Raw genomic sequence first — 26,581 nt, forward strand, 5'->3', positions numbered from 1 at the left:
CATACGTACATTTCTCAGTGAACTCGTTCTCTTAAACACTTGATACTTGAGTGATTTGTGAGTGATTTGTACAAAATGAACACACGGAATCCTAACATTAAGACCCATATTTATACTAGTTTCGACCCTAACGGTCCTACGCTAATCTAATGCCACGTTGCCCACAAGAATCCCTGGGATGCCAACTGTCTTTGTGCAGTTACACAAACTACTTCGAAACCCAAATCATCCCGCCTGAATCCCATTTCGACGCGTGACAACGTGACCAGAATCGAGAATGCCACGAAGAAACGTTCAGCCTCAGTACTTTACGTATTTCGCAAAAAATTTTAAGTCTTTTAAAGATATTCCTCTTCGAATTAGCTCCAAGTCTAACCATCTTTACTCCAACTCAAACAACATTCTCGAAAACATGGCCATCAGTAGCCATTTTTAATCTCAGAAATGGTCATCAGTAACCATCTTCCTTCGAATTCTACCTCTCCAGAGAATATTCCTCTTGAACGAAATCTTCAGCCAACAGCCTCATACAAGGCATTAAATATTAACTTCCCCAGTTAAGAGTTAGGCACAACCTGTTTACTATGATTTCTGGTAAACAATCGCTAGTCCTCCAAACTATAAAATATACGTTGGTTACTCGCAAGATCGACTAGATTGATCCTAGGACATAGTCAAACAAATGTCTTTTGATATGATTTGATTCATGTTTGTCTGTTTCTTGAAACCTTGTTTGTGATATGATCATATGAACATTCGCTTAAAACAATACTGATTATACAAGTTAATGTGACTTTCGACAAAGAACATAAATAAAAGCATGTAAATTGCAGAAAAGTAAAGTGCTTCGAAATGAAACGTTAAACGAAATGAAAGAAATGCAGAAATGTAAACAACAGAAAGTAAATGAAAGCAGAAATAATGAAAAGATACTTGAATAAAGGAAAATACAAATGTATTTAAATTGATGTTAGTGTCATACGTACATTTCTCAGTGAACTCGTTCTCTTAAACACTTGATACTTGAGTGATTTGTGAGTGATTTGTACAAAATGAACACACGGAATCCTAACATTAAGACCCATATTTATACTAGTTTCGACCCTAACGGTCCTACGCTAATCTAATGCCACGTTGCCCACAAGAATCCCTGGGATGCCAACTGTCTTTGTGCAGTTACACAAACTACTTCGAAACCCAAATCATCCCGCCTGAATCCCATTTCGACGCGTGACAACGTGACCAGAATCGAGAATGCCACGAAGAAACGTTCAGCCTCAGTACTTTACGTATTTCGCAAAAAATTTTAAGTCTTTTAAAGATATTCCTCTTCGAATTAGCTCCAAGTCTAACCATCTTTACTCCAACTCAAACAACATTCTCGAAAACATGGCCATCAGTAGCCATTTTTAATCTCAGAAATGGTCATCAGTAACCATCTTCCTTCGAATTCTACCTCTCCAGAGAATATTCCTCTTGAACGAAATCTTCAGCCAACAGCCTCATACAAGGCATTAAATATTAACTTCCCCAGTTAAGAGTTAGGCACAACCTGTTTACTATGATTTCTGGTAAACAATCGCTAGTCCTCCAAACTATAAAATATACGTTGGTTACTCGCAAGATCGACTAGATTGATCCTAGGACATAGTCAAACAAATGTCTTTTGATATGATTTGATTCATGTTTGTCTGTTTCTTGAAACCTTGTTTGTGATATGATCATATGAACATTCGCTTAAAACAATACTGATTATACAAGTTAATGTGACTTTCGACAAAGAACATAAATAAAAGCATGTAAATTGCAGAAAAGTAAAGTGCTTCGAAATGAAACGTTAAACGAAATGAAAGAAATGCAGAAATGTAAACAACAGAAAGTAAATGAAAGCAGAAATAATGAAAAGATACTTGAATAAAGGAAAATACAAATGTATTTAAATTGATGTTAGTGTCATACGTACATTTCTCAGTGAACTCGTTCTCTTAAACACTTGATACTTGAGTGATTTGTGAGTGATTTGTACAAAATGAACACACGGAATCCTAACATTAAGACCCATATTTATACTAGTTTCGACCCTAACGGTCCTACGCTAATCTAATGCCACGTTGCCCACAAGAATCCCTGGGATGCCAACTGTCTTTGTGCAGTTACACAAACTACTTCGAAACCCAAATCATCCCGCCTGAATCCCATTTCGACGCGTGACAACGTGACCAGAATCGAGAATGCCACGAAGAAACGTTCAGCCTCAGTACTTTACGTATTTCGCAAAAATTTTAAGTCTTTTAAAGATATTCCTCTTCGAATTAGCTCCAAGTCTAACCATCTTTACTCCAACTCAAACAACATTCTCGAAAACATGGCCATCAGTAGCCATTTTTAATCTCAGAAATGGTCATCAGTAACCATCTTCCTTCGAATTCTACCTCTCCAGAGAATATTCCTCTTGAACGAAATCTTCAGCCAACAGCCTCATACAAGGCATTAAATATTAACTTCCCCAGTTAAGAGTTAGGCACAACCTGTTTACTATGATTTCTGGTAAACAATCGCTAGTCCTCCAAACTATAAAATATACGTTGGTTACTCGCAAGATCGACTAGATTGATCCTAGGACATAGTCAAACAAATGTCTTTTGATATGATTTGATTCATGTTTGTCTGTTTCTTGAAACCTTGTTTGTGATATGATCATATGAACATTCGCTTAAAACAATACTGATTATACAAGTTAATGTGACTTTCGACAAAGAACATAAATAAAAGCATGTAAATTGCAGAAAAGTAAAGTGCTTCGAAATGAAACGTTAAACGAAATGAAAGAAATGCAGAAATGTAAACAACAGAAAGTAAATGAAAGCAGAAATAATGAAAAGATACTTGAATAAAGGAAAATACAAATGTATTTAAATTGATGTTAGTGTCATACGTACATTTCTCAGTGAACTCGTTCTCTTAAACACTTGATACTTGAGTGATTTGTGAGTGATTTGTACAAAATGAACACACGGAATCCTAACATTAAGACCCATATTTATACTAGTTTCGACCCTAACGGTCCTACGCTAATCTAATGCCACGTTGCCCACAAGAATCCCTGGGATGCCAACTGTCTTTGTGCAGTTACACAAACTACTTCGAAACCCAAATCATCCCGCCTGAATCCCATTTCGACGCGTGACAACGTGACCAGAATCGAGAATGCCACGAAGAAACGTTCAGCCTCAGTACTTTACGTATTTCGCAAAAAATTTTAAGTCTTTTAAAGATATTCCTCTTCGAATTAGCTCCAAGTCTAACCATCTTTACTCCAACTCAAACAACATTCTCGAAAACATGGCCATCAGTAGCCATTTTTAATCTCAGAAATGGTCATCAGTAACCATCTTCCTTCGAATTCTACCTCTCCAGAGAATATTCCTCTTGAACGAAATCTTCAGCCAACAGCCTCATACAAGGCATTAAATATTAACTTCCCCAGTTAAGAGTTAGGCACAACCTGTTTACTATGATTTCTGGTAAACAATCGCTAGTCCTCCAAACTATAAAATATACGTTGGTTACTCGCAAGATCGACTAGATTGATCCTAGGACATAGTCAAACAAATGTCTTTTGATATAATTTGATTCATGTTTGTCTGTTTCTTGAAACCTTGTTTGTGATATGATCATATGAACATTCGCTTAAAACAATACTGATTATACAAGTTAATGTGACTTTCGACAAAGAACATAAATAAAAGCATGTAAATTGCAGAAAAGTAAAGTGCTTCGAAATGAAACGTTAAACGAAATGAAAGAAATGCAGAAATGTAAACAACAGAAAGTAAATGAAAGCAGAAATAATGAAAAGATACTTGAATAAAGGAAAATACAAATGTATTTAAATTGATGTTAGTGTCATACGTACATTTCTCAGTGAACTCGTTCTCTTAAACACTTGATACTTGAGTGATTTGTGAGTGATTTGTACAAAATGAACACACGGAATCCTAACATTAAGACCCATATTTATACTAGTTTCGACCCTAACGGTCCTACGCTAATCTAATGCCACGTTGCCCACAAGAATCCCTGGGATGCCAACTGTCTTTGTGCAGTTACACAAACTACTTCGAAACCCAAATCATCCCGCCTGAATCCCATTTCGACGCGTGACAACGTGACCAGAATCGAGAATGCCACGAAGAAACGTTCAGCCTCAGTACTTTACGTATTTCGCAAAAAATTTTAAGTCTTTTAAAGATATTCCTCTTCGAATTAGCTCCAAGTCTAACCATCTTTACTCCAACTCAAACAACATTCTCGAAAACATGGCCATCAGTAGCCATTTTTAATCTCAGAAATGGTCATCAGTAACCATCTTCCTTCGAATTCTACCTCTCCAGAGAATATTCCTCTTGAACGAAATCTTCAGCCAACAGCCTCATACAAGGCATTAAATATTAACTTCCCCAGTTAAGAGTTAGGCACAACCTGTTTACTATGATTTCTGGTAAACAATCGCTAGTCCTCCAAACTATAAAATATACGTTGGTTACTCGCAAGATCGACTAGATTGATCCTAGGACATAGTCAAACAAATGTCTTTTGATATAATTTGATTCATGTTTGTCTGTTTCTTGAAACCTTGTTTGTGATATGATCATATGAACATTCGCTTAAAACAATACTGATTATACAAGTTAATGTGACTTTCGACAAAGAACATAAATAAAAGCATGTAAATTGCAGAAAAGTAAAGTGCTTCGAAATGAAACGTTAAACGAAATGAAAGAAATGCAGAAATGTAAACAACAGAAAGTAAATGAAAGCAGAAATAATGAAAAGATACTTGAATAAAGGAAAATACAAATGTATTTAAATTGATGTTAGTGTCATACGTACATTTCTCAGTGAACTCGTTCTCTTAAACACTTGATACTTGAGTGATTTGTGAGTGATTTGTACAAAATGAACACACGGAATCCTAACATTAAGACCCATATTTATACTAGTTTCGACCCTAACGGTCCTACGCTAATCTAATGCCACGTTGCCCACAAGAATCCCTGGGATGCCAACTGTCTTTGTGCAGTTACACAAACTACTTCGAAACCCAAATCATCCCGCCTGAATCCCATTTCGACGCGTGACAACGTGACCAGAATCGAGAATGCCACGAAGAAACGTTCAGCCTCAGTACTTTACGTATTTCGCAAAAAATTTTAAGTCTTTTAAAGATATTCCTCTTCGAATTAGCTCCAAGTCTAACCATCTTTACTCCAACTCAAACAACATTCTCGAAAACATGGCCATCAGTAGCCATTTTTAATCTCAGAAATGGTCATCAGTAACCATCTTCCTTCGAATTCTACCTCTCCAGAGAATATTCCTCTTGAACGAAATCTTCAGCCAACAGCCTCATACAAGGCATTAAATATTAACTTCCCCAGTTAAGAGTTAGGCACAACCTGTTTACTATGATTTCTGGTAAACAATCGCTAGTCCTCCAAACTATAAAATATACGTTGGTTACTCGCAAGATCGACTAGATTGATCCTAGGACATAGTCAAACAAATGTCTTTTGATATAATTTGATTCATGTTTGTCTGTTTCTTGAAACCTTGTTTGTGATATGATCATATGAACATTCGCTTAAAACAATACTGATTATACAAGTTAATGTGACTTTCGACAAAGAACATAAATAAAAGCATGTAAATTGCAGAAAAGTAAAGTGCTTCGAAATGAAACGTTAAACGAAATGAAAGAAATGCAGAAATGTAAACAACAGAAAGTAAATGAAAGCAGAAATAATGAAAAGATACTTGAATAAAGGAAAATACAAATGTATTTAAATTGATGTTAGTGTCATACGTACATTTCTCAGTGAACTCGTTCTCTTAAACACTTGATACTTGAGTGATTTGTGAGTGATTTGTACAAAATGAACACACGGAATCCTAACATTAAGACCCATATTTATACTAGTTTCGACCCTAACGGTCCTACGCTAATCTAATGCCACGTTGCCCACAAGAATCCCTGGGATGCCAACTGTCTTTGTGCAGTTACACAAACTACTTCGAAACCCAAATCATCCCGCCTGAATCCCATTTCGACGCGTGACAACGTGACCAGAATCGAGAATGCCACGAAGAAACGTTCAGCCTCAGTACTTTACGTATTTCGCAAAAAATTTTAAGTCTTTTAAAGATATTCCTCTTCGAATTAGCTCCAAGTCTAACCATCTTTACTCCAACTCAAACAACATTCTCGAAAACATGGCCATCAGTAGCCATTTTTAATCTCAGAAATGGTCATCAGTAACCATCTTCCTTCGAATTCTACCTCTCCAGAGAATATTCCTCTTGAACGAAATCTTCAGCCAACAGCCTCATACAAGGCATTAAATATTAACTTCCCCAGTTAAGAGTTAGGCACAACCTGTTTACTATGATTTCTGGTAAACAATCGCTAGTCCTCCAAACTATAAAATATACGTTGGTTACTCGCAAGATCGACTAGATTGATCCTAGGACATAGTCAAACAAATGTCTTTTGATATAATTTGATTCATGTTTGTCTGTTTCTTGAAACCTTGTTTGTGATATGATCATATGAACATTCGCTTAAAACAATACTGATTATACAAGTTAATGTGACTTTCGACAAAGAACATAAATAAAAGCATGTAAATTGCAGAAAAGTAAAGTGCTTCGAAATGAAACGTTAAACGAAATGAAAGAAATGCAGAAATGTAAACAACAGAAAGTAAATGAAAGCAGAAATAATGAAAAGATACTTGAATAAAGGAAAATACAAATGTATTTAAATTGATGTTAGTGTCATACGTGCATTTCTCAGTGAACTCGTTCTCTTAAACACTTGATACTTGAGTGATTTGTGAGTGATTTGTACAAAATGAACACACGGAATCCTAACATTAAGACCCATATTTATACTAGTTTCGACCCTAACGGTCCTACGCTAATCTAATGCCACGTTGCCCACAAGAATCCCTGGGATGCCAACTGTCTTTGTGCAGTTACACAAACTACTTCGAAACCCAAATCATCCCGCCTGAATCCCATTTCGACGCGTGACAACGTGACCAGAATCGAGAATGCCACGAAGAAACGTTCAGCCTCAGTACTTTACGTATTTCGCAAAAAATTTTAAGTCTTTTAAAGATATTCCTCTTCGAATTAGCTCCAAGTCTAACCATCTTTACTCCAACTCAAACAACATTCTCGAAAACATGGCCATCAGTAGCCATTTTTAATCTCAGAAATGGTCATCAGTAACCATCTTCCTTCGAATTCTACCTCTCCAGAGAATATTCCTCTTGAACGAAATCTTCAGCCAACAGCCTCATACAAGGCATTAAATATTAACTTCCCCAGTTAAGAGTTAGGCACAACCTGTTTACTATGATTTCTGGTAAACAATCGCTAGTCCTCCAAACTATAAAATATACGTTGGTTACTCGCAAGATCGACTAGATTGATCCTAGGACATAGTCAAACAAATGTCTTTTGATATAATTTGATTCATGTTTGTCTGTTTCTTGAAACCTTGTTTGTGATATGATCATATGAACATTCGCTTAAAACAATACTGATTATACAAGTTAATGTGACTTTCGACAAAGAACATAAATAAAAGCATGTAAATTGCAGAAAAGTAAAGTGCTTCGAAATGAAACGTTAAACGAAATGAAAGAAATGCAGAAATGTAAACAACAGAAAGTAAATGAAAGCAGAAATAATGAAAAGATACTTGAATAAAGGAAAATACAAATGTATTTAAATTGATGTTAGTGTCATACGTACATTTCTCAGTGAACTCGTTCTCTTAAACACTTGATACTTGAGTGATTTGTGAGTGATTTGTACAAAATGAACACACGGAATCCTAACATTAAGACCCTTATTTATACTAGTTACGACCCTAACGGTCCTATGCTAATCTAATGCCACGTTGTCCACAAGAATCCCTGGGATGCCAACTGTCTTTGTGCAGTTACACAAACTACTTCGAAACCCAAATCATCCCGCCTGAATCCCATTTCGACGCGTGACAACGTGACCAGAATCGAGAATGCCACGAAGAAACGTTCAGCCTCAGTACTTTACGTATTTAGCAAAAAATTTTAAGTCTTTTAAAGATATTCCTCTTCGAATTAGCTCCAAGTCTAACCATCTTTACTCCAACTCAAACAACATTCTCGAAAACATGGCCATCAGTAGCCATTTTTAATCTCAGAAATGGTCATCAGTAACCATCTTCCTTCGAATTCTACCTCTCCAGAGAATATTCCTCTTGAACGAAATCTTCAGCCAACAGCCTCATACAAGGCATTAAATATTAACTTCCCCAGTTAAGAGTTAGGCACAACCTGTTTACTATGATTTCTGGTAAACAATCGCTAGTCCTCCAAACTATAAAATATACGTTGGTTACTCGCAAGATCGACTAGATTGATCCTAGGACATAGTCAAACAAATGTCTTTTGATATAATTTGATTCATGTTTGTCTGTTTCTTGAAACCTTGTTTGTGATATGATCATATGAACATTCGCTTAAAACAATACTGATTATACAAGTTAATGTGACTTTCGACAAAGAACATAAATAAAAGCATGTAAATTGCAGAAAAGTAAAGTGCTTCGAAATGAAACGTTAAACGAAATGAAAGAAATGCAGAAATGTAAACAACAGAAAGTAAATGAAAGCAGAAATAATGAAAAGATACTTGAATAAACGAAAATACAAATGTATTTAAATTGATGTTAGTGTCATACGTGCATTTCTCAGTGAACTCGTTCTCTTAAACACTTGATACTTGAGTGATTTGTGAGTGATTTGTACAAAATGAACACACGGAATCCTAACATTAAGACCCATATTTATACTAGTTTCGACCCTAACGGTCCTACGCTAATCTAATGCCACGTTGCCCACAAGAATCCCTGGGATGCCAACTGTCTTTGTGCAGTTACACAAACTACTTCGAAACCCAAATCATCCCGCCTGAATCCCATTTCGACGCGTGACAACGTGACCAGAATCGAGAATGCCACGAAGAAACGTTCAGCCTCAGTACTTTACGTATTTAGCAAAAAATTTTAAGTCTTTTAAAGATATTCCTCTTCGAATTAGCTCCAAGTCTAACCATCTTTACTCCAACTCAAACAACATTCTCGAAAACATGGCCATCAGTAGCCATTTTTAATCTCAGAAATGGTCATCAGTAACCATCTTCCTTCGAATTCTACCTCTCCAGAGAATATTCCTCTTGAACGAAATCTTCAGCCAACAGCCTCATACAAGGCATTAAATATTAACTTCCCCAGTTAAGAGTTAGGCACAACCTGTTTACTATGATTTCTGGTAAACAATCGCTAGTCCTCCAAACTATAAAATATACGTTGGTTACTCGCAAGATCGACTAGATTGATCCTAGGACATAGTCAAACAAATGTCTTTTGATATAATTTGATTCATGTTTGTCTGTTTCTTGAAACCTTGTTTGTGATATGATCATATGAACATTCGCTTAAAACAATACTGATTATACAAGTTAATGTGACTTTCGACAAAGAACATAAATAAAAGCATGTAAATTGCAGAAAAGTAAAGTGCTTCGAAATGAAACGTTAAACGAAATGAAAGAAATGCAGAAATGTAAACAACAGAAAGTAAATGAAAGCAGAAATAATGAAAAGATACTTGAATAAAGGAAAATACAAATGTATTTAAATTGATGTTAGTGTCATACGTACATTTCTCAGTGAACTCGTTCTCTTAAACACTTGATACTTGAGTGATTTGTGAGTGATTTGTACATGAACACACGGAATCCTAACATTAAGACCCTTATTTATACTAGTTACGACCCTAACGGTCCTATGCTAATCTAATGCCACGTTGTCCACAAGAATCCCTGGGATGCCAACTGTCTTTGTGCAGTTACACAAACTACTTCGAAACCCAAATCATCCCGCCTGAATCCCATTTCGACGCGTGACAACGTGACCAGAATCGAGAATGCCACGAAGAAACGTTCAGCCTCAGTACTTTACGTATTTAGCAAAAAATTTTAAGTCTTTTAAAGATATTCCTCTTCGAATTAGCTCCAAGTCTAACCATCTTTACTCCAACTCAAACAACATTCTCGAAAACATGGCCATCAGTAGCCATTTTTAATCTCAGAAATGGTCATCAGTAACCATCTTCCTTCGAATTCTACCTCTCCAGAGAATATTCCTCTTGAACGAAATCTTCAGCCAACAGCCTCATACAAGGCATTAAATATTAACCTCCCCAGTTAAGAGTTAGGCACAACCTGTTTACTATGATTTCTGGTAAACAAACGCTAGTCCTCCAAACTATAAAATATACGTTGGTTACTCGCAAGATCGACTAGATTGATCCTAGGACATAGTCAAACAAATGTCTTTTGATATAATTTGATTCATGTTTGTCTGTTTCTTGAAACCTTGTTTGTGATATGATCATATGAACATTCGCTTAAAACAATACTGATTATACAAGTTAATGTGACTTTCGACAAAGAACATAAATAAAAGCATGTAAATTGCAGAAAAGTAAAGTGCTTCGAAATGAAACGTTAAACGAAATGAAAGAAATGCAGAAATGTAAACAACAGAAAGTAAATGAAAGCAGAAATAATGAAAAGATACTTGAATAAACGAAAATACAAATGTATTTAAATTGATGTTAGTGTCATACGTGCATTTCTCAGTGAACTCGTTCTCTTAAACACTTGATACTTGAGTGATTTGTGAGTGATTTGTACAAAATGAACACACGGAATCCTAACATTAAGACCCATATTTATACTAGTTTCGACCCTAACGGTCCTACGCTAATCTAATGCCACGTTGCCCACAAGAATCCCTGGGATGCCAACTGTCTTTGTGCAGTTACACAAACTACTTCGAAACCCAAATCATCCCGCCTGAATCCCATTTCGACGCGTGACAACGTGACCAGAATCGAGAATGCCACGAAGAAACGTTCAGCCTCAGTACTTTACGTATTTAGCAAAAAATTTTAAGTCTTTTAAAGATATTCCTCTTCGAATTAGCTCCAAGTCTAACCATCTTTACTCCAACTCAAACAACATTCTCGAAAACATGGCCATCAGTAGCCATTTTTAATCTCAGAAATGGTCATCAGTAACCATCTTCCTTCGAATTCTACCTCTCCAGAGAATATTCCTCTTGAACGAAATCTTCAGCCAACAGCCTCATACAAGGCATTAAATATTAACCTCCCCAGTTAAGAGTTAGGCACAACCTGTTTACTATGATTTCTGGTAAACAAACGCTAGTCCTCCAAACTATAAAATATACGTTGGTTACTCGCAAGATCGACTAGATTGATCCTAGGACATAGTCAAACAAATGTCTTTTGATATAATTTGATTCATGTTTGTCTGTTTCTTGAAACCTTGTTTGTGATATGATCATATGAACATTCGCTTAAAACAATACTGATTATACAAGTTAATGTGACTTTCGACAAAGAACATAAATAAAAGCATGTAAATTGCAGAAAAGTAAAGTGCTTCGAAATGAAACGTTAAACGAAATGAAAGAAATGCAGAAATGTAAACAACAGAAAGTAAATGAAAGCAGAAATAATGAAAAGATACTTGAATAAAGGAAAATACAAATGTATTTAAATTGATGTTAGTGTCATACGTACATTTCTCAGTGAACTCGTTCTCTTAAACACTTGATACTTGAGTGATTTGTGAGTGATTTGTACAAAATGAACACACGGAATCCTAACATTAAGACCCTTATTTATACTAGTTACGACCCTAACGGTCCTATGCTAATCTAATGCCACGTTGTCCACAAGAATCCCTGGGATGCCAACTGTCTTTGTGCAGTTACACAAACTACTTCGAAACCCAAATCATCCCGCCTGAATCCCATTTCGACGCGTGACAACGTGACCAGAATCGAGAATGCCACGAAGAAACGTTCAGCCTCAGTACTTTACGTATTTAGCAAAAAAATTTTAAGTCTTTTAAAGATATTCCTCTTCGAATTAGCTCCAAGTCTAACCATCTTTACTCCAACTCAAACAACATTCTCGAAAACATGGCCATCAGTAGCCATTTTTAATCTCAGAAATGGTCATCAGTAACCATCTTCCTTCGAATTCTACCTCTCCAGAGAATATTCCTCTTGAACGAAATCTTCAGCCAACAGCCTCATACAAGGCATTAAATATTAACTTCCCCAGTTAAGAGTTAGGCACAACCTGTTTACTATGATTTCTGGTAAACAATCGCTAGTCCTCCAAACTATAAAATATACGTTGGTTACTCGCAAGATCGACTAGATTGATCCTAGGACATAGTCAAACAAATGTCTTTTGATATAATTTGATTCATGTTTGTCTGTTTCTTGAAACCTTGTTTGTGATATGATCATATGAACATTCGCTTAAAACAATACTGATTATACAAGTTAATGTGACTTTCGACAAAGAACATAAATAAAAGCATGTAAATTGCAGAAAAGTAAAGTGCTTCGAAATGAAACGTTAAACGAAATGAAAGAAATGCAGAAATGTAAACAACAGAAAGTAAATGAAAGCAGAAATAATGAAAAGATACTTGAATAAAGGAAAATACAAATGTATTTAAATTGATGTTAGTGTCATACGTACATTTCTCAGTGAACTCGTTCTCTTAAACACTTGATACTTGAGTGATTTGTGAGTGATTTGTACAAAATGAACACACGGAATCCTAACATTAAGACCCATATTTATACTAGTTTCGACCCTAACGGTCCTACGCTAATCTAATGCCACGTTGCCCACAAGAATCCCTGGGATGCCAACTGTCTTTGTGCAGTTACACAAACTACTTCGAAACCCAAATCATCCCGCCTGAATCCCATTTCGACGCGTGACAACGTGACCAGAATCGAGAATGCCACGAAGAAACGTTCAGCCTCAGTACTTTACGTATTTAGCAAAAAATTTTAAGTCTTTTAAAGATATTCCTCTTCGAATTAGCTCCAAGTCTAACCATCTTTACTCCAACTCAAACAACATTCTCGAAAACATGGCCATCAGTAGCCATTTTTAATCTCAGAAATGGTCATCAGTAACCATCTTCCTTCGAATTCTACCTCTCCAGAGAATATTCCTCTTGAACGAAATCTTCAGCCAACAGCCTCATACAAGGCATTAAATATTAACCTCCCCAGTTAAGAGTTAGGCACAACCTGTTTACTATGATTTCTGGTAAACAAACGCTAGTCCTCCAAACTATAAAATATACGTTGGTTACTCGCAAGATCGACTAGATTGATCCTAGGACATAGTCAAACAAATGTCTTTTGATATAATTTGATTCATGTTTGTCTGTTTCTTGAAACCTTGTTTGTGATATGATCATATGAACATTCGCTTAAAACAATACTGATTATACAAGTTAATGTGACTTTCGACAAAGAACATAAATAAAAGCATGTAAATTGCAGAAAAGTAAAGTGCTTCGAAATGAAACGTTAAACGAAATGAAAGAAATGCAGAAATGTAAACAACAGAAAGTAAATGAAAGCAGAAATAATGAAAAGATACTTGAATAAAAGAAAATACAAATGTATTTAAATTGATGTTAGTGTCATACGTACATTTCTCAGTGAACTCGTTCTCTTAAACACTTGATACTTGAGTGATTTGTGAGTGATTTGTACATGAACACACGGAATCCTAACATTAAGACCCTTATTTATACTAGTTACGACCCTAACGGTCCTATGCTAATCTAATGCCACGTTGTCCACAAGAATCCCTGGGATGCCAACTGTCTTTGTGCAGTTACACAAACTACTTCGAAACCCAAATCATCCCGCCTGAATCCCATTTCGACGCGTGACAACGTGACCAGAATCGAGAATGCCACGAAGAAACGTTCAGCCTCAGTACTTTACGTATTTAGCAAAAAATTTTAAGTCTTTTAAAGATATTCCTCTTCGAATTAGCTCCAAGTCTAACCATCTTTACTCCAACTCAAACAACATTCTCGAAAACATGGCCATCAGTAGCCATTTTTAATCTCAGAAATGGTCATCAGTAACCATCTTCCTTCGAATTCTACCTCTCCAGAGAATATTCCTCTTGAACGAAATCTTCAGCCAACAGCCTCATACAAGGCATTAAATATTAACCTCCCCAGTTAAGAGTTAGGCACAACCTGTTTACTATGATTTCTGGTAAACAAACGCTAGTCCTCCAAACTATAAAATAAACGTTGGTTACTCGCAAGATCGACTAGATTGATCCTAGGACATAGTCAAACAAATGTCTTTTGATATAATTTGATTCATGTTTGTCTGTTTCTTGAAACCTTGTTTGTGATATGATCATATGAACATTCGCTTAAAACAATACTGATTATACAAGTTAATGTGACTTTCGACAAAGAACATAAATAAAAGCATGTAAATTGCAGAAAAGTAAAGTGCTTCGAAATGAAACGTTAAACGAAATGAAAGAAATGCAGAAATGTAAACAACAGAAAGTAAATGAAAGCAGAAATAATGAAAAGATACTTGAATAAACGAAAATACAAATGTATTTAAATTGATGTTAGTGTCATACGTGCATTTCTCAGTGAACTCGTTCTCTTAAACACTTGATACTTGAGTGATTTGTGAGTGATTTGTACAAAATGAACACACGGAATCCTAACATTAAGACCCATATTTATACTAGTTTCGACCCTAACGGTCCTACGCTAATCTAATGCCACGTTGCCCACAAGAATCCCTGGGATTGCCAACTGTCTTTGTGCAGTTACACAAACTACTTCGAAACCCAAATCATCCCGCCTGAATCCCATTTCGACGCGTGACAACGTGACCAGAATCGAGAATGCCACGAAGAAACGTTCAGCCTCAGTACTTTACGTATTTAGCAAAAAATTTTAAGTCTTTTAAAGATATTCCTCTTCAAATTAGCTCCAAGTCTAACCATCTTTACTCCAACTCAAACAACATTCTCGAAAACATGGCCATCAGTAGCCATTTTTAATCTCAGAAATGGTCATCAGTAACCATCTTCCTTCGAATTCTACCTCTCCAGAGAATATTCCTCTTGAACGAAATCTTCAGCCAACAGCCTCATACAAGGCATTAAATATTAACCTCCCAGTTAAGAGTTAGGCACAACCTGTTTACTATGATTTCTGGTAAACAAACGCTAGTCCTCCAAACAATAAAATATACGTTGGTTACTCGCAAGATCGACTAGATTAATCCTAGGACATAGTCAAACAAATGTCTTTTGATATAATTTGATTCATGTTTGTCTGTTTCTTGAAACCTTGTTTGTGATATGATCATATGAACATTCGCTTAAAACAATACTGATTATACAAGTTAATGTGACTTTCGACAAAGAACATAAATAAAAGCATGTAAATTGCAGAAAAGTAAAGTGCTTCGAAATGAAACGTTAAACGAAATGAAAGAAATGCAGAAATGTAAACAACAGAAAGTAAATGAAAGCAGAAATAATGAAAAGATACTTGAATAAAGGAAAATACTAATGTATTTAAATTGATGTTAGTGTCATACGTACATTTCTCAGTGAACTCGTTCTCTTAAACACTTGATACTTGAGTGATTTGTGAGTGATTTGTACATGAACACATGGAATCCTAACATTAAGACCCTTATTTATACTAGTTACGACCCTAACGGTCCTATGCTAATCTAATGCCACGTTGTCCACAAGAATCCCTGGGATGCCAACTGTCTTTGTGCAGTTACACAAACTACTTCGAAACCCAAATCATCCCGCCTGAATCCCATTTCGACGCGTGACAACGTGACCAGAATCGAGAATCCCACGAAGAAACGTTCAGTCTCAGTACTTTACGTATTTTGCAAAAAAATTTAAGTCTTATAAAGATATTCCTCTTCGAATTAGCTCCAAGTCTAACCATCTTTACTCCAACTCAAACAACATTCTCGAAAACATGGCCATCAGTAGTCATTTTTAATCTCAGAAATGGTCATCAGTAACCATCTTCTTTCGAATTCTACCTCTCCAGAGAATATTCCTCTTGAACGAAATCTTCAGCCATCAACCTCATACAAGGCTTTAAATATCAACTTCCCCAGTTAAGAGTTAGGCACAACCTGTTTACTATGATTTCTGGTAAACAATCGCTAGTCCTCCAAACTATAAAATATACGTTGGTTACTCGCAAGATCGACTAGATTGATCCTAGGACATAGTCAAACAAATGTCTTTTGATATGATTTGATTCATGTTTGTCTGTTTCTTGAAACCTTGTTTGTGATATGATCATATGAACATTCGCTTAAAACAATACTGATTATATAAGTTAATGTGACTTTCGACAAAGAACATAAATAAAAGCATGTAAATTGCAGAAAAGTAAAGTGCATCGAAATGAAACGTTAAACGAAATGAAAGAAAAGCAGAAATGTAAACAACTGAAAGTAAATGAAAGGAGAAATAATGAAAAGATACTTGAATAAAGGAAAATACAAATGTATTTAAATTGATGTTGGAGTCATACGTACATTTCTCAGCGAACTCGTTCTCTTAAACACTTGATACTTGAGTGATTTGTGAGTGATTTGTACAAAATGAACTCGCGGAATCCTAACATTAAGACCCATATTTATACTAGTTTCGACCCTAACGGTCCTACGCTAATCTAATGCCACGTTGCCCACAAGAATCCCTGGGATGCCAACTGTCTTTGTGCAGTTACACAAACTACTTCGAAATTCAAATCATCCCGCCTGAATCCCCTTTCGACGCGTGACAACGTGACCAGAATCGAGAATGCCACGAAGAAACGTTCAGCCTCAGTACTTTACGTATTTCGCAAAAAAATTTAAGTCTTTTAAAGATATTCCTCTTCGAATTAGCTCTAAGTCTAACCATCTTTACTCCAACTCAAACAACATTCTCGAAAACATGGCCATCAGTAGCCATTTTTAATCTCAGAAATGGTCATCAGTAACCATCTTCCTTCGAATTCTACCTCTCTAGAGAATATTCCTCTTGAACGAAATCTTCAACCAACAAATTGCCCCCAATAAATGCCTGTTTCGAAAAACAAGAGAAATAGGCGTTTCTTGTTATAATGAGATTTCGTTTTGCTCACTTCTTAGAGTTTCCAAACAACTGACTAACGTCATAATCATTTATGGCTCTTATTTCCAAACGTCTTGTCATTTTCAAAGATGTCCTCTCAGAACTTACATTCCCACGTTCTGTCATTACCTCATGATCATTACTCCTATATACTAGGAGTAAGGCTAATAATTATTCGACTGTCGTTGGATTAAATCAACATCTTCCGCGTGTCTTTGACTTTTACCCAAAAGATTTGAAAGGGTTTCCGTTAAACCTTTAAATACTTAAACTTCTACCCTTCTATAACTTCCACTTCTATTTTCTTTACCCTCAACACAGAAGAGAAAATACTTCTTTGGCTTCGTTTAACCTATTTCTTAAATCAAATCCACTCATGGCGTCTTCTTCAAACGTTCTTCAACCCATTCAAAAATTTCAACATCCTACACAGATAAAGAATCAAGAACACATTCCAGACCCAAATGACGAAGAGGCGCGCGCTATCTACGCTTCTCAGGTAATCATCCCTTTTGAACTTTCTGGAAAAAATCATGCTTTCATGGGTCCGTTAGCAAGAGGAAACAACCCCTCTTTGAATAAATTCTTCCCTGCTTATTATAAAACTAGACCCTTAGTTAGCAAGAATAAGATAGATGGTGAAGGTCATCCAGTCTCAGCTAATCCTGATAGCACAAAAGAAACCTCAACTGAAGTTTCTTTGGTTTTAGAGAAAATTAGGTTAAACTATGTAACCAATTTACTTTCCACCTTCCATGCGGGATGGTTACCCCTACCCTATTCGATGTAACTGCTATCACATGGCTTCAACCAACTGGAGAAACCTTCGACCCCAATTTCATGGATACTGACACCATTTAATTTAACGAAGCAACAGTCACTTATACTGCCTTCATTCAGCAATACCACAACGAAACGGACCCAGACGTTTCTGACGAAGAACACATAGCATTTCTAGCACTTTGGCTATCGAGATGCGTCTTTTGCTCTAGGTCCATACAAGTAGCAAAAAGATATCTTTGCATGGACAACCAGTTAAATGCTGGGAAGGAGTTAAACTTAGGCCAGTTAATTCTAGGATTTCTTTATGAGAATCTTGGTGAAGCAACGGACCTTGTCAAGAACTACAAAACAAGATCTCTTCTTTTCGCTGGTCCTTTCTGGTTGTTGCAACTATGGCTTAACGCCCTTTTTGAGGCTCACCTCCCATATAAAAGTGTTGTGGATGAAGGTAGTGCAACTATAAAGAATCGAACAGTGGAAGGAACTAGATTAGCTTACCTAACTCCAAAGGAAGAAACTGGCAAACTTCGTGAAACCTTCCTGGCATTCATAATGATGTTTGCTAAACGTTATCAGTTCACTCCCTCGATGGCTCCATTCGTACAACGTAAGGTGGGTCCCCAACAACTTCTCCTGATCAACAAGCTGAATCTATGACTATCTGGGAAGATTTCCTCACCCCAAAGTTGTTATATCATCAACTTCGATCTTCAAAAATTCAATGCTGCCTCCTTTGCTATCAACCAAATCAGGTTTCAAGACAATTTGGGTTGGTTCAACTCAAACCAAAGTGTTTGTATGACAAAAGGAATCACATGTGTTTACACACTTCGCATCTGGCAGAATATGAATATGAATAAAAAATCTCCCGTTATGTTGGCATCACCAATTTGTCTCCCGTTTCTTTCGAGCCAGCTTTTTATTCTACCATAGATTTTCATCAATGGTGGACAAAGTATTATTCTACACAAATCTTCGATGTTGAAAGCCTTACTCGGGAACTAACTGAAGCTTTTGCTGATGTGCAGGAGAATTTCCATAAAGGTACTTCGACTCATATTAAAGAAATCCAAGAATTTCAAAAATTCTTTGAAACTATCTATAGGCCTGATGATCTTAGTCGGACCGTTCGTGAAGTTGCGGTCACTTTACGTGAAAAGTTTTCTGCTAAACTGGATAAGTTGAAATTGCCCACGTCTGTTCGACCTGAACTACGTTATAAAGTGGCTTTCGAACTTCATCCTCCAAAATTTCCTCCACTACATAGTGCTGATTTTGGTGTGGCTTTAAGCCCTCCTTTTCCAGACTGGTTTGTTTGTGGGAATCCCCAAAAAATTCTTCAGGAACAATCTAAAAAACGCGCTGAACGAGTGGTCCCGACTAAGCACACCTTGGATACTTTCAAAGGACATCTTCATATAGATCTTGAGCACGTTCGCGTTTTGACTCCAATACCTGAAGGTTGGGGTTTAGACAATCCTTCGACTAACTTTTCCTTTTTTCATTGAAATATTGATTCATACTTCGTTCCCAGCTGTTACTCCAAAGAGACAAATCAAGGAAGCTCCTGTACAGAAGGGTTTTGGAACTTCGAGGAACACCAAGGCGAGTGAGAGTGATTCTGTCACCACTGGCAAGAAACCCACGGTACATATATACTCTCATATTCTAACATGTGAAACTTTATGAGTATTACTCACTTGGTTTTAATATGTATTCTAGAGCTCGAAACCCCTAGCACCTTCGAAGCGAAAAGTTCCTCAAACAGCCGATTCGGACAATGAAGATAAATCTCCCCCTCACACCAGACAACCGACAAAGAAAAGACAAAGAGCTGCCACCCCTTCAGCCAAAGAAAAAGGATCTGGGAGCTCGAAGCTTACTTCGTCAAGTGACAAAGTATCTTCTGATGGATCACCCTTGAAAGCTGCTAGTACTATCCCCATCATGGAAAGTCATAACTCCAGTCCAGACAACATTCCAACCAAGGTATTTGGGTTTCACAATTTAATAATTTCTTTACACTTTAATTCTAATGATTAAGTTCACATTTTACCTTGTAAATGTAGGATGATGCTGGTACCGCTACTTCTGATCTCAAAGCCTCAAGTTTAAACATTGACCTTCACAATCTTCGGGGTAAATGTCCGCTCTTTCGAATGACAGATGAACTTTCTGCCCTTTTTTTCCATTTTGATCGATTCTAACTGTCCATCGTAGGTGTTTCTCAACACAAATCTCATGTGCTTTCTCCCGTTCTCGAAGACACTCAACCTCTTGCAACTATCATTCCGACTGCGTCTGCTGAAGAAAGCCATTCAAATGATGAGTCTCCACCCATTCATCAAGATGAAAATATAGAGGAGAACCCGCAATGTTCGAATAGTAGTAACGCAGCTGGAAACCCAATTGGCAGCGAAGACACTATATCTGAACAAGATGTTGTAGAAGAAACTTCCAAACTTCCTACACCTGGTTCTCATGAAAATTCGAACCTTGGGTCTATAGTCACTCCTGTGACTACTTAGAAGCAGGTCCATGCGATGCTTACTCCCTCAGAACTAGAGCAACTCAAGAAAACTGATCCTGTGAGCTTCCTCAAAACCATGATGAGTGTTGATAACGCTTAGCCCCTTGGGCTTGGAACTCCTTCTAATGTCTTGGCAGGTGCTGGTGACAAGGATGATATTCCTAAACTCCTTCATCAGATAAGGGAGAGGTTCTTCGAAACCAACCACGTCGAAGCTCTCAGCAAGGATTCCACCAAATATTATGGTCTAAACAACCTTCTGAAGAAATTGGACTTACTTCTTGTTCCAGAGAAAGTCTCAAAAGTAATTGTTTTACTAAGTTCTCTGATTGAACAACTCCAATCTAATCTCCTTCGAAAATGGGATATTGACGGGCAACTCACAGCAAAAGTGACTTCTCACAGTTCTTCATGTGAAGCTGCAAACAAAGCAACAAATAAGGATGACACACTTAAGCTCGAGCGTTCGAAGAACCAGCAAGAATATGAAGATTGTGAGGCGAATATCAAATCCTGGAAACAAGAAATTGAGCAACTCAAAGGGAAGATAAAGGATGCCCAGTCTCGTCAGGCAGAAATCCAAAAAACCAATCAAGATGAATTAACTGAAGTGGCGCAGTCGGGGATTCGACACTTCGAGACGGCACAGAAGCTAGTGCCAGAGATCGAAGAACTGAAAAGACAACAGGCATTGATCGAACGTCATATGTCCTTATGGGAGACTCAGTACTCGAAGATAAAAGATAATCTTCCCCAAGATTTTAATTAACCACTTTGGACCTTAGACTATTCTTCTTGTATTCCGTACTTAGCTTATTTTGTAACTAGCGGGATACCCGTGCATTCGCACGGGTCCTGGTATGGTATGCGCATTTGTTTTCAATATATAATAAAAATGAAATGAAAGAAAAATTAAATTGTTAAATCAAAAAAATTTATTTATTGTTTATTTATTTAGAAGATGAAATGTATTTGATATCAATATTTGGACCAGTTGTTTCATTTTTCCCGTTTTATATAATTTTTACGATATAAGAAAACTCACTACATGTTTAGATCAGTGTTTTTTGATATCAATATTTGGATCAGTTGTTTCATTTTTCCCGTTTTATATAATTTTTACGATATAAGAAAACTCACTACAAGTTTAGATCAGTGGTTTCATTTTTTCCGTAGTAAAGTTGGATTAGTAAGTTATTCTTTTTTATTGAGGTGACATAAGACTATAAGAGAGAGTTGGTATTCAATGTCAGAAAAAAGTGAAAAAAAGTGAATATAGCATTAAATATTAAATCACTACTTTCAAATATTTTGATATTCAATTTCAAAAATATTTGTATCAACAATTTTTTCTAATTTATAAAAATATTTTTATCAACAAAATATTTTTTCCCGTTTATAAAAATATTGTATTAACAATATAGTTTTTTCGTTTATATTCGTATCAACAATACACTGTTTTTCATTTAAAAAATATTTATATTAACAATAGACTTTTTTTCGATTATAAAAATATTAATATCAACAATTCGCTTTTTCATGTGTTAATAAATATTTGTTCAATAATACACATTTTTCGTTTATAAAAATATTTATATCAACAATACACTTTTTCTCATTTATAAAAATAATTGTACCAATAGTAAACTGTTTCCCGTTTATAAAAAATAATTATATCAATAATTTATTTTTTAACATTTATAATAATATATGTAAAAAAAATATTAAAATTATTTTTTTTCAGTTTTTAAAACAAAAATAAAAATCACTTAGAAAAGAAATAAATTTTTATTTTAATTGCATAAATTTTTATTAATAACATTAATTAATTAAATTGTTGAGAGAAGATATATCCATATCTTGTTTCAGAAAATGGGTTTGGTTTGTTGAAGAAGGTGGGTTGAAAAAAAAATCAAAAGTAATGATGAGAGATACCAGAGAATAGAGATATGATAAGATTATGATAATGTACATCTCGAGGATATTAGTCACTATGCATTAAATGCATTTCAGCATACCAGAAATAATATAATAAAAAAACTTGTTTTAATGAAGTTGCAAAAGCCTATATATTTCAAACTATTCCCGTATCAAAAATTATGGTAAGATTAAATGTTTCAAAATATGCTGAAAAACTTTAGGATGTCTCAAACTAGGTCCGAGCACAATTAAATGCATTTCAGCATACCAAAAATCGAATGCATTTCAATATTTAGGCTGTTGTTCATAATTTGAAATATATACTTTTTCTATTTATTTTAATTATTATTTTTGTTGAAAAATAAAATATCTAAATAGTTATCAATTTTAAAGTTTAATGCGACAATAGTTATTATTTTCTAAATAACGTTGTTAATTATTTGGTAGAAAGAAAGAAATAAATAAATGTAATTAAATTATAAATAATGAATTGTATTAAAAAAGATCATTAATGACCAAATATAAATTATATATAAATTGTATGTTTATTGTATTTTTTTATGCAAGTTGATGTGATATTAATGATGGAAGTAATGTGTAGGCTACGAGCTAGAAAAGCTGACAGAAACCATAATAATTTATACTTTTACAATAAAATATTATTAATTCTTTGTATATATCAGTCACCATAAATAAAAAAATGAGAGAAAATAAACTAAAACAATAAAATATAGACTAAGTATATATTTTCATAAAATAGAAGAGAAAAAAAGGATTGATTTTTAAATAGTGGTTGATATATTCAAATGAATATAGTTTGGTTACAACTTATCCTCTCTTTTTTTTGTGTGTTTCTCTTCCATTTCATCCTTTAAAGATCTTCTATCACAATAACAAAATCTTGTGGAATAAAAAGAGTAACATCAGAAATGCAAACAACCCCATAATATAACAGTATGTACATATAATTTGAATAAAAACCAGAGTAGGATAAATAAGCTCATATTTATATACTTCAAACTTCTTCCAACACAGGTCAGACTCTTCAACTGCACATATATTATTATGGTTCAAGCTCCCATTAATCTCTCTACATATTAGTCTGGTCAATGGCAAAAAAATTATACAATGTAATTACCCAAGAAAAATTAGAGACACAAAAATTAATGAAATAGATAATGAGATATAAATCACCTTATCTAAATCTCAATACTACTCCATGAATGTACTTCTTAGAGCTTCAATTGAAAATCAAATCTGAAAGTCAAATATTAATAATTCATAAAAATTAAAACCCAGTAGAAAGGATTGTGTTCATGCAGGATAAATAAGTAAAATTATCAAATTATTTCAAAGATCTCCAAGTTAGTAAACACACAAAAAATAAAATCTTAAGTATATACAAAATAAATATAAAAACAATTTTTTATTTTTACTCATTGCTACTTGATTTTGTAGTTCTTACATTTTTCTTACGCTTTCATCTTTTTTATTTTCAAAGTAAGATTACCTGAAAATAAAAACAAAACATTTTATTTATGTGTGTATACTTAACACAAATTTATTTAAATAAACCTAATGTTCATGTGTTGTGTTTAAAACACACATTTCTTTAGAAAATCCTTAGGATGGTAGACTAAAAAAGAGATTTATGAAAAAGAAGTAGAATGGATATTTAATACAAATGACAGAAATCAAACAAAAGAATTTTCTTCCGATTTGATTCTCCATATTTACATCGCTTTTCTCCAAATATAATTTTCTCCAGATCTGTTGAATTTTTTCCTTACGATTTTGATTCACACATTTATGTAAAATACTAAACCAACCAAAAAGAAAAGAACACAACGAATTCAATGACTTGTCAAAGAAAAATATCACCAAGATAAACATATAAAAGAAATATATAATGATTAAGTAGAACAAAACATACCTAATGAAAGCATCATATCAAGGAGAAAGACAAATTTATAACCTGCAATAGAATAAGCAAAAAAAAAGTAAAAGATGGTCAAATAAGATATTGGTTAAAAATGAAAGTTGAAGAAGAAAATAAATAAATTTATAAAAACCCTAATCTGAAATGTATTCCCAAATTTATTTGAAGACAACAAATTAAAATATGGATAGAAGAAGGATGAGTGAAATAAATGAAAAAGAAAGAGAACAAGAAGAAGAAAATGAATGAAGGTGAGAATGAGAAAGAGAAGGAAATCGAGAAAGAGAAAAAAAAAAGGGAAAGAAAAAGAACATGAAGTAACAAAAGTATGCATTAGGAAGATATATTTTGAAGCAGCAGAACTTTATGTCATGTAGCAGTAGCAGCATCTAAAAAGCTTTTGCATATAGGAAAGTTTGGTTGAAATGAAACTTTGTTACCCTATTATAATATTTTAAAAAAACATTTGCAGCTTGTTTTGTTCCAAACCAGCATTCTAATGTAACCAAAAGCAATTAATTTTCTGACATTTAGTTGATTTAGACTCAATTTGCCCTTAATTATGTGTAGTGGCAGATAATAAAGAAGGGGTAATAATGTATTAACCAGAACAATTTCCTTTCTTATATTATAGATTGAACTTCCTCCAGAATATACATGCAATTTTATCTTTCATACATCTAATTTTGCAGTTGTCATGAGTAACGCTTTAGTAGTTCCTAACAATTGCGAAAAAATCACTTTATTATCAAAATGATTTTAATAATGCACCCACGTGACATGATTACCCTTCGCAACCTCTTAAACCTAGACTTGACATTTCCACTTCTCTTAGCCGTAACCATCATTAAATGATGACATCACCTTTTTCAAAACGTCTATTTGAGACGTGCGTGCATCAGTTTTCAATCGTGATTACTTTTCAACTTCCAAGGCGGGAAACGGAGGAGGCCATAACTTCTCTTGGGGATACCAAACGCAGTCCAATCAACAATCAAGAAATAACCCGTTCCTTTTGGCTAACGTATTCTATATAAAGGGTTAGCATTCTACTTCTTTCTCCACACTTTCCTCAAACTTTCATCAAAGTCTACTCTCTTCTCCGTGCATCCTTTCAAACACAGAGTTTTTGACAAACACTCCCTTGTCTTCCTTCTCTCAAATGGTGCAACCCTTAACCTTTAACACCATCAAAGCCTGTATCAAGAAAGAATTCAAACTTTCTGAGGAGGAGTTTGAAGAGAGTCATATCAGCATTAGCGCACTCTTTGCGAACCAACAACTTCATTTCTATCCTGAAATCCTGGAGGGATCTGTTTATCCCAACATGTTAGCAGATTTCTGGATGTTTGCGTCTCTGCACATAGATCCGGACGGGAGAACCACTATCGTGTCTGAGGTTCGAAGGGCTCGCATAACCATATCACTCCTTCCACCATCTCGTACTTATTGAGATGGAACAACTCTGGGGAATCGTTTGATGACAACACCATCAACTTGACCACTTACCATATGTTGAGGACCCTCATGGAACATGATCCTTTCAGTGTCAAAGTCATTAGGATGTGGCACCAGCTTTTAGTGGGTAACTTCCGCCCACGAAGTCATGATCTAGATAGCATCATGATGGAAGATTTGGAGTTTATACTCTGCGCCCTCCGGGGAAAGAAGATTAACTTCCCATTGCTGATCTTCAAAGGTCTAGTCGAAGCTGTTTCCATGGCTGCTTCTCGCCAAGGTGTGGTTACGTGCCTTCCTTTTAAAGGATTCTTGTCTTACATGTTCCTTAAAAAGGGCATAGTGAGAAGAATGCGCAGGACAGGGTCTCTAGACATGTTCGAAGCAGAAATCTTTCCCCTGCTATCCTTAGAGGGCTTAGAACAAAGGATTAACTAGAGGTTGCTTTGTTTAAAGCTTTGATGGAGGTGTTATAGGCCTTAGTTTTTATTATCCAAAATCTTTTGAGTGCCTCCTTTTGTTTACCTCTAGTATATTTCTTTTCTGTAGTCGCTTTGTTAATGGAAACATAATCTTTCCAGAAATGTAATGTACTCCTCCCATCTTAATGAAATGCACTTTGATATTGCTTTGTCTGTGTTTACTTTACTTTCCACATAACATTCTTGAACCTAAAGCCATTTTGGTGCTTGTTCAACCATTTTGGCCTATGTAGCATCCTTTGAATATCTACGTTTTTGCAACTTTAACTTCGTGCAT

General features: G+C 35.2%; 1 protein-coding gene across 1 annotated transcript in view; it reads left to right on the forward strand.

The window, feature by feature from the left end:
- LOC131597636 (uncharacterized) overlaps positions 1-20,503 on the forward strand; it is a 124,333-nt gene extending 103,830 nt beyond the window's left edge. The window contains exons 5-7 of the mRNA XM_058870321.1: positions 19,510-19,622; positions 19,698-19,908; positions 20,286-20,503. Of these exons, the coding sequence (XP_058726304.1) occupies positions 19,510-19,622; positions 19,698-19,908; positions 20,286-20,503 (542 nt within the window). The remainder of the gene's footprint in view (positions 1-19,509; positions 19,623-19,697; positions 19,909-20,285) is intronic.
- Positions 20,504-26,581: the final 6,078 nt, after the last annotated feature.

The sequence above is a fragment of the Vicia villosa genome, linkage group LG4 (genome assembly GCF_029867415.1).
Source record: "Vicia villosa cultivar HV-30 ecotype Madison, WI linkage group LG4, Vvil1.0, whole genome shotgun sequence".
NCBI classification, from domain to species: Eukaryota; Viridiplantae; Streptophyta; class Magnoliopsida; order Fabales; family Fabaceae; genus Vicia; species Vicia villosa.